The sequence below is a fragment of the Panthera leo genome, chromosome E3 (assembly GCF_018350215.1).
Source record: "Panthera leo isolate Ple1 chromosome E3, P.leo_Ple1_pat1.1, whole genome shotgun sequence".
Lineage (NCBI taxonomy): Eukaryota > Metazoa > Chordata > Mammalia > Carnivora > Felidae > Panthera > Panthera leo.
The window spans coordinates 8,677,318-8,697,389 of record NC_056694.1 but is presented as its reverse complement, the minus strand read 5'-3'; the positions used below and the strand labels follow the sequence as shown (position 1 = coordinate 8,697,389).

The window sequence follows — 20,072 nt, the reverse complement described above, 5'->3', positions numbered from 1 at the left end:
AGAAGATTTGGGCATCGATCATGACTGACTGGGAGCTGTGGGAGAGCTCCTGTTTTCTTTAGGAACAAGTGATTTAAAGAAAAATTTGTTTTAAATGTTTTTGAGAGAGAGAGAGAGAGAGAGAGTATGAACACGGGAAGAACAGAGAGAGGGAGACACAGAATCTGAAGCAGGCCCCAGGCTCTGAGCTGTCAGCACGGAGCCAGACGCGGGGCTCGAACCCATGGACCCTGAGATCACGACCTGAGCCGAAGGCAGAGGCTTAACCGACTGAGCCACCCAGGAGCCCCAGGAACAAGTGATTTTGATCTAAAGTACGTTCGTCACGATCTGCCAAGTGTAGTCCTAACTCTGTTGGGCAGCAAATACTCTTGGAGAGTTTAAGGGGAGGCCAACTTTCCGCTGGGGCAAGAGGCGAGGCGAATTTTCCATGCAAACGTCTGTGAAGCTCTGGCACAAACAAGACTGTGCATTATTTGCCCCGATGTATCTGGGACGCGAGCCGGCGCTCTGTTAAGTTCTCTGGGACTCGCTACTTCAGTTGACCTACCCAGACATGAGGGGGGGAAGGAAGTACACGTGGTCCCTCTTCAGGTGGACAAACCACTCCATTCAGAGGTCCGGCCAAGAAGACCAACGATTTGGGTAAGACACCGACTTCCACCCCCCGTTTTGGTCAGAATCAAAGGGAAGCACCCAAAATGCAAACTCAACCAGGCCCTTTGCGGCTGACGCCCCGCTCGGGGCGCATCTGTGTGCAGTTCGGTGTCTCTCGGGCCGCTGCCCAGCTGTTCCGTGTGCTACGCACGTTTTCCCTCCTAAAACTTGCAGCAGGCTGGCGGGCTTCGTGCCCCTCCCTTAGCTCTGAGTTTTCAATGAATCGATGGGATATGGAGGCTAATCCGCGTGTTTAGAAAAATAAAAGCGAACAGAGGAGCAGCTCAAGACGCTGGCCGTTCCCGGAAGCCGGGCAGGCAAGGCTCCGAGCTCACGGAAGCGCGGGGTGGACGTGTGATGACGGCCAGGAGCACGGTGCCGCCGCAAGGGGTCCGCAGAGCAGAAACACCGGCTCAAAGGCCCCGGGGCTCCACATGCCAACCGGAAGGCGCCAGGTGTCTCGGCCGGCCGGCACTGCAGGCCTTCCACCACCCACCTCTAGGCTGGATTCCCACCCTCAGCCCTTACTGGCTTCCTTCGTCCCCATCCTTCTTGCTTGCAGGTGGCCCCAAGGTCTTCTGGATGGACTCAACTTCTGCCTGCCCATGACCCTGCCGGGAGAGGTCCAGCCCCCTCCTGTTAGAATGGAAGCGCCCGCGAGTGCAGAACCTATCTCTGACTTGGACCCCAGCCCCCGGTCCTGAGCACCTAGAAGCCACAGGCCGATGAAAGAATTTGGTGGCGAGCAGGAAAATGCTGGAGGAGACCCTCACGCGGCTGCTAACTCTCCCTGTGTCCATTAGAAACCAGGACCACGAGGAATCCAGTGTGCCAGCCGCATATGGTGTTTTCGGCTCACCGAATCCAGAACCAGGGATCCTCGGAGACCCCCCGCTACAGACCAGAGGACAGGGAAACGTAGAGGGAGGGAAGTATTTCACACAAAACAACAGAAATCGCTAGTTACCTGAGCTCACGCAGCCCTGCTGCTGGGGGTCCTGTAGTGACGTCACAGAATGGAGGACTGAATAAGACAAAGGGTTACAATTAAATGAGGAAACAAACCCCAGGGGTTTAAAACTTCCTAACGCACCGAGCATAGCAGAGCGTAGACGGCATAAAGTTCCCAAAGGTCCCGCTCCTTACAGGGGGGGCCAGAACTCGGGGTCCACGCAGGCAGAAGCTGGAGCCCGTTGTATCTTTCACCTCTGTGTGTCTGGCTGATTTCCTTTCCTGATTCCCTGATTTAGCTACTTGACTTTTACCTATATTTATGTACAAACAGCATTTTCCTAATTAGTAACTCATTTTCTGCTGCTTATAAAATTAGCTAGGCACAGCTTTCTGTCTCCGAAAAACTAAAGTCAGTCCCATGGCAACAGGTTGTGGAGGAAGGGGGCAGTTCTCCACCCCCAGGCGCCGGCCAACAGTCCAGGGCGCGGCTGGTGGCCTCACCACCCCCTGCATGCATTTCCCTTCCCCCCATCTGCAGGAGCCCAGGGAGGGGCTGCCCTTACCTGGCCCTTGCTGTTGCCCTTGGACAGGCAGGACACCCTGGCCCAGCTCGCCGTTCAGCCAGAGCTGCATCCGGATGAAGGGTTCTCGGCCTTTCTGGGTCAGCTTGCTCCAAGGCTTCGGCCGGGACAGCATGTCACTGACACTGCCCTGGGACAGGCCCAGTACCTGGTGGGGCAACCAAAGACATGCATCGGTGCCCAGGATTTAGTGTGAGACCACCAAATGCTTTAGTGATGCACACATGGCCACGGAGAGGTGGGGACGGACGACACCCAAGCGAGGGCTTCAGGGGCTGAGCGCGGAACCCCTGCCCGGGGGATGGCGCCAGCCTGGGGTTGGGGAATCAGCTTGTCACAGGCCCCGGCGGGCGGAGGCCCTGGCTTGGGGAGCCCTAGTTACAGTCATAGCTTTCTACTCCCAGGGAGAGGAGCGGTGGGAGGAGGAGGGGAGGGGATCTCGCCCAGGGCCTCCATCCTGCCAAGGCCTCAGGGGTGGCGTCCCGACAGCCCGAGGAGGAAGCGCTGAAAGCTTGCTCTTTGCCCGGAGGTGCCAGGAAAGGCTGAGGTGCCGGGGCCAAGGACCCCTTTAGTGGCCAGAGCGGCGGGGGCCGGCGGGGTGCGGGAGGCCGGTCTTCTTTGTGGCGCTGGGCCGGGCCGGCACCGAGAAAGGTTTGCTCTCTCGGACCGCATCCTGCTCGACAGTGGGGGCCCAGAGGTGAGCCGGCGGCGATGGGGGCGCCAGCCTGGGAGTGAAACTCACTGCAGACAACCGACAAATTGCACGTACATGCCCGAGTTTTCTTAACGCTCACATATGGCCATACATATGTATGGGCACAAACACCCCCCACAGGACACAGATGCAGCCCAGAGATATTTAGGGGCTGCGTTCGATCACTCTTTTGAAAAGTTCTCAAGTTCCAGAATAAACTGCACTCACGGGCCAAACAAGTTCAACGCTATTAAGTCTCTGCTAAATTTAAGGCATGAGCACAAATGTCTATTTAAATGTTCTCAAATGATATTTTTACAACACTGAACTAGAAATTTCAAGGGACTTGAAATTCTCATCCTCACTTCTATCCGCCCCATCACCTTTTGTAAAATCAGGACAAAGAAATCACAATCAGATATTGTAAGGATCCACTGCACGGTTCGGTGCAAACGCTGAGCGGAAGGCAGGACAATGCAGGGCAGGGAGGGCCGGGAGGCGGGAGGGGAGACCCCCGCGTGGGGGTTCCTCAGAGGCCACTGTCGACCCCACCACATACCCCTCGGGGAGGCTGCCTTTCAGGGGAGTGGAGCGCTTCTCCTTATGCTCAGTAATGACTTAATCTGAAACAACGCTGGGGTATTATGTTTACCTTCTTTTTTACAGGCCTGGTAAATCCCCATTATCGAGAAACTGTTACCGGGAAGTGCCTGGCACAGAAAGGGTCTGGGGGCTCATTCAGAAATCACTGACTTTCGTGAGCCAGGGAGGGAAGGGGTGGAAGCAGGGGCTTTGCGGGCCAGTTGCGGGCATGGCAGTTGTGCCCGGGGCCACCTCTAGCTGTGTATTCTGGGCAGGTCACTTCACCGATCTGGCCGACAGGACCCAGGAAAATGCTGAATTGGGAGACAGGTACGATTACGCCTATCACACGACAGAAGCTTCTCCTGTCACATGCATCTTCCTTCTCTAGGTCTCTCTATGGGATCAGAGCTTTTTTGGCCAAAAAAGCCTGCAGAGTCGTGTCTGGGCCACCCTGGGCAGAGAGACGGGACTTGAACTCCGGCACCGGCCGGCTGGGGGCATGTAGTTTCAACTTTCCTGAGCTGTACTTTCCTTATCTGTCAAATGGCGACTGTCCGCACCCTCACGTGTCACTGGGAGCCTAAAGGAGCATGGTGGGTGACACGGAGTCTCACCCCAGGTCTCGCCCCAGGTGGGCGACACGGAGTCTCACCCCAGGTCTAGCCCAGAGTCTCGCCCCAGGTGGGGCGAACAGTGGAACATTCGTCGGCCGGCCTCTCCGAAGTCTGGGAGTGGGTAAATCTTTCTGCCCCGTGGCTCACTGAATGGGGTGACGGCCACGTCCTCCAGACAGATGCTGCCAGATAGCAGCGAAAAGAGATGAGAACACCCAGGTCCCCGAGTCCACCCCCTTACCTTCTCCCCGAAGATCCTTTGGCAGATGCCGTTCTTGGCCAGCTTCTCTTTCACCTGCCGGGTGAGCTCGATGGTGTCCACCTCCTGGTACATGTAGATCTCGTACTGCTCCGGGGTCAGCGGAGGGACCGAGGGCTTGGCGGGCTTGGACATGGGCACGATCGGGGAGGAGGGCAGGGGGCTGTTCTGGGGCGTCTCGCTGCGGCTGGCTCCGGTCAGGCTCAGCTCCGAGCTCTGGGAGTACGGCGACTCGGCACTGGGCCACTCCTTCCAGTACTCTGACGACGAGGGTCCCTGGAGCTGGCCGCGCTCCGCCCGCGGCTGGCCTCCACCGCCCTTCTCCTTCGCGCTGCTGGCTTCTTCCAGCTTGGTGTCCTCGGGAGGAACGGCGCTCTTCCTCTCCGGCTGGACGGTGCTCCACCAGTGGTCCTTCCACACGCCGCTGCGGCCCAGCTCGTTCTTCACGTGTCTCAGGACGCCCTGTGCAGACTCGGCCGCTCCCTGGAGGTCCAGCCCGGGCGCGTCCTGGGACTCCTTTTTGAGGGCTGGGGGGTTGGGCAGAGCGGAGGCGCTGGCGTCGGGGGCGGACGGGGGCTTCTTCAGGGAGAGGGCGAGCGGAGGGTAGCTGGACACGGACGACATGGGCGAGGAGGGTATCAACTTGGGGGTCAGGATGGCAATGTCGGCCTGGGACAGTGGCGCTGGCTTTAAGGCGGGGTCGAGGGCGGCCTGCTGGGCCTCCATTTCGCGGCGGGCCTGCTGCAGGATGGAGCGGATGGCGTCGTCCGAGCTCCCGCTGCTGGATGCGGAAGAAGGCTGGGCCGGCTCTGCTGCACGGAGCAAACACGGAGGTGAGATGGCGGCGGGACCGTCCCCAGCGGGTGGGAACGTGCTGCTTTCCCTCCGCTCCGGTCTAACCTGCCCCGCCCACAACACGCGGATTAGCCGGGAGACCCGAGCTGCTCTGCCCTGCCATCGTTTCCTATGTCAGCGAACCACGCGTGCATCTGTCCGGGCAGGGACGGACAGACTAACATCACGGCTCCGAGACCGCTGGCCTCTATTCCGCACCATCTGAGAGGGTTCATTATCCTGGGGTGTCACGGGGGCGGGGGGGGGGGGGAAGCGGGCCAACACCCGGGGATGTGCCGTCATCCCTGGTGATTTTTTTTTTTTTTAATCCTTGATGATTTGTAAGCAGTATTTTTGTGCGCTAAATTCCAAAATTGTAGTGGTTTCGTCAAACTTCAGAAACCTAATTTCTGTTAACGGTTGTGGTGTGAGACCAGAGAGTCTCCAGTGATAAATGGCCGCGTCTGGGTTGGCTCACATTTATTTTCCTCTGGGCAGGGGACGGTGGTGTGGCCAGCAATAGAGAGGCCCAGGATGGTGGCGGGGGACAGCGGGTAGGCCCTGGTCCAGAACCGGGGGCTGCGACCTTGGGGGGATCGCGGGGCACTGCTAGGCCTCAGGATTTCCGTCTGCAAGCTTGGGATGGGTACTGGTCTAGATCAAGGGCTCCTGACTAGGGCTGTGCCCCAGAACCGCCCATTGGGCTTGTTAAAACGCACATGCCCAGGCCCCAGCCCTGAAGTGGCTGACTGAGTAGGCAGGTGGGGGCCTGGACCAGCACCGCATTTAAAAAAAATTTTTTTTAAAGTTTATGTATTTCGAGAGAGACAGAGAGAGCGAGTGGGAAGGGACACAGAGAGAAAATCCCAAGCAGGCTCCTCACTGTCAGCACAGAGCCCAATGTGGGGCTCGAACTCATGAACTGTGAGATCATGACCTGAGCTGAAACCAAGAGTTAGACACTCGACCAACTGAGCCACCCAGGCGCCCCAGCACCCAGCGCTCCCAGATGACTGTGGAGCAAGGCCCTGGCTGAGAAGCACGGAACTGAACCCCGCCCCCACACCTGCTCCAACTCTAAGACACCTTCACGTCTGGGGGAAGGAATCACATTAAGCCGGCTCCTTACCCACGTTAATGGGGCCAAAAAATGCTTCAGATACCAGAGGCAACCTTTTAGGCCTCTCGGGGACTTGGTTTCACTGGGTGACAGAAGGCCCTCCTCCTCTAGCGCACACGACCGGGGGCAGGCAGGCACAACTGCGGCTCGCGGAAGGGGGCAGGGCATGGCTCGAGCCACCCCTCAAAGTGGGCCTTTCCGCTCTCAATTTGGGGCTATCTCCCCCTGCAGGGGGGCCCGGCCAAGCTTCTCGGCTGTTCAGCCACCCGACGAGGGGCCGGCTTAAACGTCCACTCTGGTCTTGAGGGTAGGAACCGCACCAGAGGGAAGGTCCACCTACGGTCAGGCTTGAGGCCTCACAGGCCAGTCCCCCACCCACCACTCTGGGGTCCCTGCAAGGAGGCGGAGGGGAATGTGCCGGGACAGAGCTGAGGGACGAGGATTTGCATCTAGGACCTGCCATTTAATGTACCTGGGCATACCGTTCTCCCTTGGAGCCCGAGTTTGCTAATCAAGCATAACAGGATAACAAAATCCATCTTCCGGGGCGGTGGTGAGGACTCGGTTTGAGTAGGATGGGGGGCGGGTAAAGACCCAAGCCCAGGCCTGGTTCCCAGAAGGGAGCCCCGAGCTCACCTCTGAATACGTCATGTGGGAATGGGGTGGCCTGGGGAGAAGGCCCAGTGATCAGGGGAGTGACCAGGTGGCGGCCCGTCCTCAGCTGCCACGGCTGCCCGTGGCCAGGCCTGGCGGGAGCCCAGTGGCCAGGTCTGCGGTGGAAGGGCTCTGCAGAGCAGGGGTTTCGTGGGGACGGGGCGGGTGTGTGTCCATACGTTGAACCCCAGAGCGAGAGAAGTCAGGCACTCAGTCTCCTCTCCGGCAGAGGGTCTGAGCTGAACCTACAGCACCGTGTGCCTCTCAATTCCAACTCAGCGGGGGCGCGGGAGCTCCGAGGGCCGGTTCCTGAGGCCGACCTCCTGCACTCAGACACCCCTCCCCAGCCGCGTTCATCCCATGAAGGAGCTTAGGATTTATTTTCTGGCCGCTCTTTTTCAGTGCTTAGTCAAGTATATATCCAAATAACGAAGCCTGGATGGCATTTAAAGAAGGAAATCTGATACCAACTACTTGTTCACTTGTTTAAGTCAAGGAGAGTCTAGGCCGAAGGTACGTTCTTGAGTCAAGTGCTAGGAAATGACATTATAAAAAGAGCGGTCACTAGTGGCAACATTCAGATCACACAGATCTGTTTCCCTCCGTGCTTGCCCAAATGCCTGAAAACATACACTGTTGTTTTTGTTTTCGTTTTTTTTTTTTTTTTTTTTTTTTTTTTTTTTTTTTTTTAAGATTAATTACTGCTAACCAGAACCCTTAGGACAATTCTTCTGAGTTTGGAAGGCAGTGGTCAAAAAAGTGGAATCCGTACCGGTTTTCTGCACCTGCAGCTCTCTTTTGGCTTGTTCCAGGATGGACTTGATTGCTTCATCGGACCCGGTCTCGGAGGCTCGGATCCGGGTCGTGATGTTACCTGCAGGGAGAAGCCATACCAATGACATCAAGCCCACCCGTGGAACAACAACCAAAAAATCAGTGCTGCACGAAGATGTCATTCTGATCAATAGCTCCCGAGTTGAGGCCGGTGACGGTTACGGAGGCAGGCGTGGCCTCCCCTTTACCCGTATCTGCTGTGCGTGCAACTTCACAGCAGGTACTGCGGCCCCGCGCAGGAAGGGCTCCTGCTGAATCTCCCTGGTGTTATCTGGCCAGCGGTACAAGCTCTCACGTTTACCCAAACTGGACGGCACCCGTGGGCTGGGGCCAGGGAGAGCACATCACTTAATCCGGCACAAAAACAGACGAGGGATCAGAAGGCAGTGGTGCCCGCGAGCCCTTTAAACGCAGCCTCAACGGCTGTCTTGGCCTGGGACTACGCTCGAGGTTCTGTGCGTCTGTGGGACGCCGGATCGCAAAGAGCAGAGATGGGAGAGGAGGGGGCAGGGCTGAGGCTGATCGCCTATCGGTCATTTGCATGTACAAGGTGAAGAGGGTGAAGATTTAACATTTCGGCTCTATCATCCCATGCCGGGTCTTAAAAATTCGTGAACGAGGACAGAAGCCTGCAGAGATTCCCTCCAGGGCAAGAATTCCGTCTCTGGGTCACAGGGGGACGCTCTGCAGAGTAGCCACGTGCACGGAGGCACCGAAGCTACTGCGGCCCGGGGGGCGGGGGCGGGGGCGGGGGGGAGCTGGCCCCAGTTCTTTCTGGAAGCCTTCCGCGTATTTTCATCCTCCACTTCCCTGCTAAGTAAGGCCACCGCCGCACCAAACCACTGCCAGACAAGCACACCGCTGGGGCGCGGCCCCTGTGAAGATGCAGCGCCCAGGAGCACAGTGGGGGTTGGCTCGCCAGGGCCCAGAGGAGAACCGATAATGACACTGGGGATCTGTCCACTCCGTAGCACCTTTAACGTATTTCAGAGTTAAAAGGAAGTACGAGGAAGCAGCAGTATCTCATTGCCTCGGTCACCTGATTTTTCTCAGAGCGAAAGTCGTTAGCTCTTGGCTGCTTCTGAGAAAACGGGGAAAGGTGTAATTTGCACCTGAGCGGGGGGCTGGGCTGGTCCGGGGTGGGGGTGGGGGTGGGGGCTGGTTCTTAGCGGTGCTTCCCCCGCCTCACCTCTTGCGCACCCAGTAGGGTGCGGGCAGCTGGGGAGGAAGGGACCGTGCGTACTTGAACCCGTGCTTTGTTTTATACTTACTAGCTGTTTTTCCATCAGGTTCCAGGCCAGAATCACACTGCACAGTTTTAACCCAAATGCACAGCTAAGGACATGCTGCTTCCTAGGTTTTTACTAACTGCAAAGAAAAACACCTGCCTGCGACATACCTTCAGACCCATTTCTTCGTTTCGGTACTTCCTGAAATAGTCTGTTCAGGCTCTGGCCTGGATTCTCTGTTGAAAAACAAGTGTGGTAAGAACAAAACAATCAGGGGGACGGTGGCGTTGACGATATGGGCTGTGTGACATGACGTCTGAGCCTCCTGTCACTACAGAAAGGGCTCAGGGCTTCCTGTACACCTCGGGAGGTACTAGAAACTTCGAGAGGCCCTTCCCTGGCCGGCCGGCCCGCAGAGGCCAAGGCCCTGCTGTGGAAGATCAGACAGACCTAAGGAGTGGCCCACGGCACCGAAGCCGTGAGGGTCAAAGGGAGGGGGCACCGCCTGCCGCCGAGCGCGTCGCCCACCAGCCCCCGGCACAAAGCTCACATTAATCATCCAAAGACAGTCAATTTCAGTTAACATCGCCACAGAAAGCTCAACGTGCCCTGTGCAAATCGACGCTCCTGAAAGCGTCTCCCTTCCCTGTTTGCTGCGTCTCCAGTGTGTCTGGTAAGACTACCTTTCTCTACCACTGCTGGTCGAGCGGAATGATCCCGTCGTTCGGGAGGGAAGGGGATTCTTTCCATCAGGGATAGGAGTGGCTGTCATATTTGTGGAGGGTGGGGGAGGAAGGCGGTTTTCATAGAGCTTTCACGGATCTTACTCAAGGCAGGCTGGTGTCTGGCTGGTTTCGGCTAAAGGAACCACTAATGGAAGGTCACACCGGGAGAGAGCTGGCCACGGGACACACCCCCCGTGTGCGTGGGAAGAGGAGGGGCACGTGGCTGCTACGCTCTCCCCGCCGGCTGCTGCTGCTGTGCTGGGGCCTGGCGCTACCCGAGGGCTCCTCCCACGTGAGGCCAGCGCCCACCGCCAATCGGACCGCTGGACGCGACACGCGTCGGGACGCTGTACAGGATGCGATTCCGTCCGATTTGACGGGTGGCGCTTTAGTTCTGAGTTTACTACATGCGGGGGGCTGAGCGAGTGTCAGAGGCCAGGCCCCCCGTATCTGTCGGCTCCGGCTCATGCCGCCGACCTTCGGACCCCAGAGATGGTAGCGGCGAACGGAATTTTACCTGCTGTGACGCACGGACGGTTCAGCTCACACACACGCGCACGCGCACTCACACACAACTCCGTGCCGGGCTCGCACGCTGGCACCACCCCGCGAGAGCCTCTCACCTCTTTGTCTGCCTTGGATGCTGCGAAGAGCCAGGATGTTCTGCTCGTCCGAGAGGAACTGCTTCATCTTGTGAAAGGGCTCCTTGCCGCGAACGGTCAGTTTATTCCATGGCTTGGGCCGGGCCAGAATCTCGCTCACGGACCCCTGAGACAGTCCCAAGACATAATGTCCGAAAATGCGCTGTCCGATATTGTGCTTGATCAACTGTTCCTTCACCTGCCGGGCGATTTCCGCAGTGTCTATCTCCTCGCCCTCGGAGACGCTCCCAGCACTTTCTGACTGGCTGGGAGACGGGGCCATGCCATTTACATCTGGGCTTTGTTGTAATGGACTTTGGGAAGATATGGAGTTTGTGCTGTATGGACCTGTTGAAAAAATCACGCTTGTGCTTCCTGCTTCCTGCATGGCCTTGGAGTAGAAGGACTGCATTAGCTGTCGCTGGAGGAGAGAGTTTAGTGCAAATTTTCCCGTAGAAGCCAGGGGCAGGCTGGGGCTTGCCAGGGATGAGCTGAAAAAGTCTTGCGTTAACCCCGTTGGTGAGAACTGGTGTGTACCATTAGTATTTGAAGCCTGCTCCCCCGTGTTGCGGGGCAACTGAGGAGGAGGGGAGGCCGGCAAAGGTCCAGGACGCTGACTCTCAGGCTGGTCTTTCCCTTTTCTCCTGGCTGACCCTACAAGGAAGGGCAAACATAATGCATTATGGGGGATTCAAAAGGGAAAAAAAACCAAGACCAAAATGCAGAGTTTGCCCCACAAAAGGGAAAAAAAAAAACCAAAAAGTGCAGATTTTACAAGGGCCAATGAGGTGTGTTGGTCTGTTTTTCAATTGAATTTTTAAATTAGCCAAACGAGGCCCCCCGAAACAAGCAACATGCATTTCATGTTTGCACCTTTCTTGTACGTTGCAGCCTGGAGAGTCCCCTCGACATAGATTTAAAGTCCTAAAGTGACAAGGAGCCGGTACCACACACAGTAAAGAGTCGACAGGTCGCGGGGCCTCTGATCGGGCCGCTAGCATTCGAGCTATTACCAGAAGGGCCCCACCTGAGGAGCAGCAAACACTGACATTTTGGGACCAACGGGTTCTCTCACACCACTTGCTCTGAGGCGAATGCACTGTACCGAGTCCACTCGATCGAAGGCACGCACATTTTAAGAACGAAATATCATCGGAGCCCGAGACACTGTTAAACGGTTTACCAGCTGCCAAAACCAGAAGCAGTCAGTGACGCCACCATTTTGGGACGAGCAAAGAAAGGCTAAGGATGGGGGATGCGCTCCCAAGGAAAACCTGACGAAGGAAGAAAAGCTCCACTGAGGCTGGAAGGGCCGGGCCTCCGCAAGCAGCCCCGGAAAACACCACAAGAGAGAGGCCGCACAACTGGGAAAAGACCAGAAAAGCCAACATCCTCCGAGTGTCCCTCCTGGATGTCCTGCAACACTGGCTCTAACTGACCTCCGCAGGCGCTCTGCGGCCACACATCCGGCCTTGACCATCTTTAAGCGGGGCGGGGAGGGGAGGGGAGGAGCAGTGAGGAGGACCAGGAGGAGACCAAGCACTCATTAGTCAAGGCTGTCATCAACCGGTGATGTTCCCGTCATGCATCGGCCCAGACTCACGGTTCACCTTCCTCTTCCTCGACCCCCGGAAGGGACCGAGCACGGCACGCGATGCCGTCCACCTACCGCTCAGGTCGCTGTTGGAGATGCGCAGCGCGGCATTCTCGGACTGCAGCGAGCGGTTCTTCTCCAGCAGCAGCACCTCCAGGGGCTTGGATGCGTCCTAGATGGGGCAGAGCAGGGCTCACCGCGGGGCCGGCCACCCTCCCGCTCCCCGGGGCCACCAGAACCCCACACCCCCTGCTCTGATGGCTCGTGCGCCCGACTCGGCTGACTCCGATACGTTACAGAGGTCTGCCTTCCCCTGAAGATGGTCACGCGCACGTGGGAAACGCTCGAGTCCCTTTCCAAAGGAATTCGTTCCACCTGGAGCTTTTACGTCTTCTTTTACGTCCACGTGGCTTCTAGACAACTAATCATGCTCTATTCCGTCCCCACGTCCAGGGGGTCTAGACCTGTGCCTCATTGGGCATTAGAACTGGCTGTCCGAAGGTCACTGCAGAGGTTGCCCGCCCCAAAGGGTCAGCTGCCGTCTGGGCATCAGGAGTGGGCTTCCGTTTGGTGCCTCAAAGTCTACGCGGCCACCAGGTAGACAATGTGCCGCTGTCATCTTGCCCCGTCCCTTTTCCACGTGAGGCAGCAGATAATAAAAGCCAGTCCATTTTGGGCGGGTCTCTGACATAATCTCAGACTGTTTTTAGCCATGTTCTTAGTGCCCGCCCGAGTTAAATCACAGTGTCACGTGAACTGAGTTACCAGTTTGGAAAACACTGACTCTTCTCTTCTTGCCTCTTTTTACATTAAAGATAACGTGCCTGAACTTGCTTAAGGTTCCTGAGAAATTGCTCGTCAGCTGCAGGTGGGAGGTTTCATAGACATCTCGAGCTCGTGATGCTCGCCCGGGGACGGACGAGTGAGCACGGCGAGCTGACCCTCGCACACACTGAAAGCAAATGAGACCGTGTACCTGTGTCCCAGCTCCCTCGGACGGTGCAAACTCCATGGATTTCAGAATGCTGTGAAGAGCAAGACAGAGCAGTCATTTCCCCCGCGTACCTTTGACAACCGCCACACTCACGAGCACTGACATCAGTTTCCTGCACTCCAGGAACCGAGGAACCGAGAGCTCTAACCACCTCCCTGGCAGCATTATCATCTGATAGTGTCTCTAGAATAGCTATTCAACTAGCAGTTGGCCCGCAAAAGTTTCTTGCCCAGCATGTAAATCATTCCATATGGAATCACACCAGGGCTGTTCAGAGTATAATTTTAAAGTTGAACACAGACATAACATTGTTGCAAGTGGAATGTATTTGTCAAGCGTACAGGGAATGTTAAGGTTGTAAGAAGGAAGCCAGGGAGAGAAAGCTCATCCCTCCTACCTGCTCCCGGGGCCAGACGCTCGCTTGGTGCCTGGCACCTGGGCCCCGGGGAAATGGTCAAAGAGCAAGGTCCCAAGTTGGATGGCTCAAAGGCTGGTCGCAGACCTACTCTGTAGCCCCTGGCGGTGTGGGGGAGCAGGACTATTTCTCCTTTGTCCTCCTTATCACTGAAATCACTTCGTCCAGGCCTGTTTCAACAAGTCCCACAGCCGAGTTGAGTGCAGGTGCCCAGAACCACTATTTAAGGGGACACCCTTTCCTTTCTGTGAGTCCACGTGGCCCCAGGAGCTCGGGAAGGTGAGTGAGAGCCTCCGTAGTCCCAGGCAGTGGGCCACCTGTGCTCTCCCAGAGTTCTTACGGCTGTGACTCTGGCCCCTGCCCTCTTTAAGCTCCACGGAAGTGTCACAGAGAGAGCATGGTGTAAAAATGCCCAGGGCCCCAGGAGACCACGCTCTGCCACTGCCACCGTGGCAGCCAGTAAGGAGCTGACGGCTTAGTTTATCTGTGGTTATATCTTCAGAGTGGCCCTCGTCACGTAGACTAACAAAACAGGAACGGAAGAGCAGCTGCGGGGAGGGGTGGAGCGGGGGGGAGGGAACCTCATAATTTTATTTTATGGTGAGCTATTGAAAATAATAAGAACTCGGGGCCCCACTGCATCAGCCGGGAGAGAAGTGACGAGCAGTCTGGAACTTGTCTTTTTTTATGGCCTTCGTGTGCGCAACTATATTCTTGTCTGAGATCTTTAACATCGTGTAACAAAAGACCGGAGTGAGCCTATGAGCGTAGACCCCAAACACCAGTATCTTTTCAATTTATTCAGCAAATCTTTACCGATGACCTATTAGGTGCCTGGCACTCGGGAGGATCGGAGCCACTCTGCCCCTCACCCGTGTGGACTCCGTCGGCTGCCATGTGCTTAGAAGACAAAATCCAAAGAGTGTGTGAAAGTGAAAACCTGGTGGGTCCCCCTGGCGGCAGAAATCCCATTGGGTTGGAGACGGGGTCTGTCTCAGGAGGAGTCAGTGTCTCACAAAGGCCTGGAAGGAGCAGGGTATTTTACAGACCACCAAGGTGGGCAGGGAGCCCGCGGAGGGGACGGGTGTGGGGACTGAGGCGTGTGTTTGGGAGGGCACTTGGGTTGAACACATTTCAGCAGCAAAGCCATCCCAATGGGGCGTTCGGATGCAGATGTGGGGCTGAGGTGGGGCCTTGGTGCGCGCAGGTGCGACAGAAAGGGCCTCCAGGAATACGGGTGCAGTTCTGGGAGGGGACGGGGGCCGGCGTGCAGCGGCTGGGCTGGGGGCGAAGGCCTTCGCATCAGAGTTTTCTGACTCGACACTAGAAGGCACACAATGTTTCCTTTTGCGTGGGAGGAAGAGAGGGAGGAGGGGACGTGGGGACGAGAGAGGCAGATCTAGAAGGCCGGACGGGTAAGTAACGAACGCCCCACGGCTGGATCTGCGTGTCGGCAGGTGTACGGGTGGCCACGGAGGGGTTGCGAGGCTGCCTGTGGCCAGAGGGGGCGAGACTGTGCGGGGAGAGCTGCGCTGGGCGTGGGGCTGGGGAGCCGCCTGCAGGCAACTCCCTTGGGAGGCCGGAAGCGTTCGTGGCCCAGCCAGGGCGACGGGAGACCTGGTGGCAAGAAGGTCGAAGAGGCCTTCCCGTGGGCTTTTTGGCAAACCCGAGGGATCATTAAGAATACAAAGAACAGCATGGCGAGGGGGTGTGGCCTATTTTAAAAGGAGAAGTTAAAAATGTCAGCAAGAGAGAGGAGCTGGTGGGTTGGCAGGGGAGGGGGAGGGGGCCCGAGGTGCAGGGGGAGGGTCAGCCCGGAGAGGCGGGAGGGAGATGCCAGGATCAGAGTGGGGATCCGGAGGCCAAAGGGGAGGCTGCGGGACGCCAGGAGGTCTGCGGAGGGGTTGGCGGGGAGCAGAAGGACCCTCATTCCAGCAGCAGTGGAGACCACAGGCCTGGAGGGCCGGGTGGCTGTCTTCGCAGTGTTTGAGGGCCCAGCCACGGAGGCAGGGACGCTCAGGGACAGACTCTGCGGCCAGACTGGGGGAGAAGTGGACCCTTTGCACTGTGGGGGCTGCCCATGAACTCCAGGGCTGGGCGACCTTGGGGGGGGGGGGCAGGGAGTCTGAGAAGGCAGGGGGAGGCAGGGAGGCCGGGCGTGGGGAGGGGACTTCACCTTGAGAGTGTAAACGTTAGCACTGGAGGGGTGACAGGCTTTTAGCTGTTGCCTCTCGGAGGGGAAACTGGACATTGGGAGAAGAAAGTCCTGGCACCTGCAGGTGGGCAGGGGGTGGGAGGCCACGGGAACTCTTTCGACGGGAAAGCATTTCCCTGCTCTGCTCCTGTTCAGGGAACTTCTGTCTGCAACATGGCCCTGTGTTTTATAATTGCTTGAAAGGCAACGTCTCCTTTGATTCTGTGCGTGCTGGCCTACTTTAAACGCGCAGAGTTTTATGGAAAGTCCGGAGAATTCAGGCACAGGCCTGAGTGCAAACGCCCATGGCTCTGGGCGGCCCGGGGCAAGGACCCGTGGCTGGTCCCCCCACCCATTCCTGGTGCAGAGTCTCCTGAGCAAATGTCGCTGAGGAGCCCCGACTGGCGGGTGGCCGAGCAGGCGTCTCCACACTTACCTTAGTTCTTTCTTCACTTCCTCATAGTCAGCCTGTCCTTTGAGTTTTTCTTCCAGTTGCTGCAAACAGAGGAACTTTATTAGTGGCTGTGTCTGAAACAGGTGGGCGGACTTGGCTACGGAACAAATGTCTGTGCCCCCCCCCCAAATTCGTGTATCGCATCCCGACCCCCAAGGTGATGGTGTGAGGAGGCGGGGTCTTCGGGGGTGACGGGGGCGTGAGGGGAGAGCCCCATGGATGAGATCAGCACCCTCACGAAAGAGACCCCGCAGAGCTCCCTTGCCCTGCTAGGAACGTGAGGACACAGTGGGCGGACAGACGGCAGTCCGTGAACCAGGAGAGAAGCCCTCACCGTATGCGGAATTTGCCAGAGCCTTGATGCTGGACTTCCCAGCCTCCAGAACTCTGAGAATAAAATGTTTGTGGCTTACACCCCTGGTTTAGGATGTTGTGTTATGGCAGCCTGTCCGGACTGGGACAGCCATCGCCGACTGCACTCCCTCTAAGCCATCCAGCCGTCCCTGAGAGGGAACACCGGCACCTAGAAGTGAATGGTGGTGACACGTAGGGGTCGCCTTTTGGCCCTCACGCTTCCGGTCCGGCGTGCGCGTGTGTGTGAGCGGGCACGGTCGGGTGTGAATGGGCCCGCGTGCAGGCGTGGTCACACACAGCGGAGCATAAAACTTAACCGAGGTGGGACAAGGCTTTACGTAAATGGAAAACAGAACAAGAAAAGGCCATTTTGTATGAAATACCGTGAAATGGCAAACAGGACGGAGAGAAGTTCTCAGCACTTTAAAATCAGCGCGTGGCTTTTCCCGAAATACATTAGGCAAGCTGACACAGGCAGTCAGTCGCATGTCAACACCTCTGGCGAGGACCCTGCTGACAAGGGGTTCGAGCCCTTCGTCGTGGAGCGCTGGCACGGGAGGACCCTCGGAGGGCAGCTGGCCAGCAGGGCCAAGGCGGGGCGCAGCCGACTCCCCGGCCCTCGCGTGCCCTTTAGAGGGAGGGCGAGGTGACACGCTCCCCTGATAGGATGACGCTCTGACGTGCTCCATCAGGGTCTGCGAACTCACGGGGCATTGATGTAATCGGTTTGCACAGAGCTCTGCAGGGCTTTCTTGCCAGGAGAGGCCGTTAGCTGCGGGTGGTGGGCAGAGGACGTGCTCCTCCGTGAGGGTGTTTGGACTAGTTTGCTTGTGACCTCCTGCAAAGGGGAAGGAGACAGACCCAGCTGGGGCAGGGGATGGCAGACGATTTAGCAGGTTTCCGGGCCTGGGGGGCAGAATCCACAGCGCCTTCCCATCTACAGGGTTCTGCGTGGCCAGCCACGACCGCGGCTACAGTTTAAGTCCGGGTGAGAATGTTCTAGAGTTTGGGGAGGACATGCCCATCCGGCCCATCGGGCTGGATGCTCAACGTGCATCTCAATCTGCCTGCTGTTCAAGGATTCGGGTGTTCTGTAAGCTAAACTCATTTCGCTCCTCTTTTCCTGTCGTCTTTGCTGGCAGTTTCTTGTGTATTTCCATGGTGTAAAACTGCTCTGCCCTAGTTCCTTTTTATGACCCCTTGTCAACTTCCTAACGGTTTCTCGTCCCAGTCAAACGGCGGGGGGGCGGGGGGGGGGGTAGCATACAGTCATATTCCCACACCAGGGTCTCTGCAGGTCTCTTGAAGAAGCGCTTATTTCACTCCCCTACGATCGAGTGCAGGGAGCACTCCCAGACAAAAGGTGATCTGGTACCAGGCCGGAGGTCAGGGATGCTGGATTTGGGACACACGCACAACTCGGTCGTGTTCAGGGAACACGAGACAGACAGGAGGGAGGGCAGGGAGAGGGGAAAATACGGAGCGCTTCCGAACCCGGTGCGGCACGGAACCTGGAGTCAGTTCCGTCACTCATGAGCTGGACACCTTGGGGCTCGGTAATGAGTGTTTCATCTGTGAAATACGGGAAGGGCAGCAACGACCTCAAAGGGCCAAGCAGAAGAGCACGGGGCAAGGTCCTGGTGCAGATGAGGCGCCACAGGGCCTTTGATGTGGGGCTGTCATCACGGCCCAGCCTCCCAGGGAGCATGGCTTTGCAGACCTGTGATGGGCCCTAATTAGAAGGTTTTAGGACTGGAGCTGTGTAACTTGGTTGGATGTGACATTTTTCGCTGAGAACTGAATAGCTTTTGCTGAAATTTGTCACCCCCCTGGGGGCATCTTAATCAAGAAGAACCCAAGACCGCATCTGTAAACCTCTGATGTTCATTTCTTCGGGCAGATGATTGGATGCGGGCTGGCGGGGCCGCCTGACAGAGCCTGTCCTGACCCGTGAGCACCTCGAGCCCGTCTTCACCACGGTCTCTGGGGAGTGCGATGTCCCCAGAGCCATACTCGTAGTGGCGTGAAGGGGCAGGAGGCACACGGCCTGTGGTACCACATATGCCCACCGTGGAAAAAAAGATCAATGGTCTTCTGCTTGGGCTTCAGACCAGAAACTCCCTGCTGGGTGCCTGCGAAGTCTAGTTTCCAAAACTCTCAATCTGGAAAGGCAACAGGTGCTCCGTCTGTCGTTCTCTGTGGAGGAAGGCTCCGCTCCGATTTCGCTGGTGCTCCTCGGGGTGGGCCGGGTTCCGTGCCCCAAACGCGATCTCATTTAATGTTGGCATCGCTTCTGCAGAGGTGGCTGTCTGCCCAGAGAGCAAACGTGTCACTGGGTTCTACCATCAGACCTAGTTAGAGCAGAGGCCGGCCGCACCTGTCGGTAATTCCAGGAGGAACCGAGAAGGTGCGTGTGCGGAGGCCAGGCCAGGCGCTCACTGGAAGCCTGGGCTCCGGAGCCCGACAGGTCAGGGCCAAGGCCTGGCTCTGCCACTTAGTGGCGGGGTGACCTTTATTTAACAAGACACTGAACTCAGTTTCTTCATGTATAAAATGGGGGTCTTGGTGCACACGGTATAGTGGTTTGGCGAGGACTGGAGGAAATAATGCTAAGTGCATGGCACGTGGCAAAACGCTTCGCAAATGGTTGTTACCGTTCCCGTGGTTGCTAGGACTTTAACCCTGGGGGGTGGTACTGAATAGACTGCATGATTCTGGGAGGGACTCTCCGGTTCTGAATCCAGGGGCGCCCCTTATGGAGTTCGCCACATCCCAGCTCCCCGGCAGACCCACGGAGGAGGAGCACGGGTGCCCGGGGCAGCGCTGGCCGTGAAGTGCCGTGGCAGGCAGGCAGTGCGTCTAGTGTGTGCAGCATCTGGGAACCAGGGTATCTTCCCGAAAAGGTGTTTGGCGAAGGAACCCGCCTGGGCTTTCACAGAGAGGTGAGAAAAGGTCAAGGGTCAGAGACGGGCTGCTGGCCCACCCCTGGCCTGCAAGGGTGTCCCCCTGGGTGAGGGGCTCACGCCTGCCGGGCCTCACGCTCCTCATCTGGATGACGGGTTTTCAAAGGGCCGCGGCGAGGACACGCAGGACACACAAGTGCCCCTCTGAGAGGACCACGTGACGTGGGTCACGTCCGTTCAGCGACAGGGAGCATACATGTCGTTCCGGGAGCTCAGGAGGTGCTCGTCAAATTATCTTGAATTGCTAGACGAATTAATTATCCAGAGGAAGTGCTTAAGAACCTGGCTAAGCCTTGAAGAATTAAGGAAATTTAATTTGAAACGCAAGGCATACCGGCGTGTGGCAGACGGGTGCCACGTTTATAAAAGACGCCTCTTACTCAAGTTCTGTCACGCCTGCCCCGTTTTAGGGCTGCCAAATGAAGGGGCCTCTGAGGCAGAGACCCTCGGCAAGGCCCTTCTTCTGGCTGCCACAGCAGGGGTCGGGCAGTAACGTATCTCTGCCCCAAAAGAGACGGTGGGCCGGGCAGGTGGGGGCGCTGCCGTGGGCAGACGCCTCCGTCTTTCCTCCAGGGATGGTCAGAGCCAGGCTTTCAGCCGTGTTTTCTTAGGAGCGACAGCGCCGGCCAGGGGCATCAGGGTGTGACCCCTGTCTTCACGGGGACCACCAGTCACGAATGAGGAGGTGTGACCGGGCTCCCGGTCCAGGGCGGTGGCGGTGGG

At 57.5% G+C, this 20,072-nt stretch overlaps 1 protein-coding gene across 1 annotated transcript in view; it reads right to left on the bottom strand.

Moving 5' to 3' along the window:
- Positions 1-20,072, bottom strand: part of CUX1 (cut like homeobox 1) — a 340,084-nt gene that overhangs the window by 35,951 nt on the left and 284,061 nt on the right. The window contains 9 exon segments of the mRNA XM_042921134.1: positions 1,625-1,681; positions 2,175-2,340; positions 4,327-5,156; positions 7,725-7,826; positions 9,186-9,251; positions 10,364-11,035; positions 12,051-12,147; positions 12,952-13,000; positions 16,015-16,073. Of these exon segments, the coding sequence (XP_042777068.1) occupies positions 1,625-1,681; positions 2,175-2,340; positions 4,327-5,156; positions 7,725-7,826; positions 9,186-9,251; positions 10,364-11,035; positions 12,051-12,147; positions 12,952-13,000; positions 16,015-16,073 (2,098 nt within the window).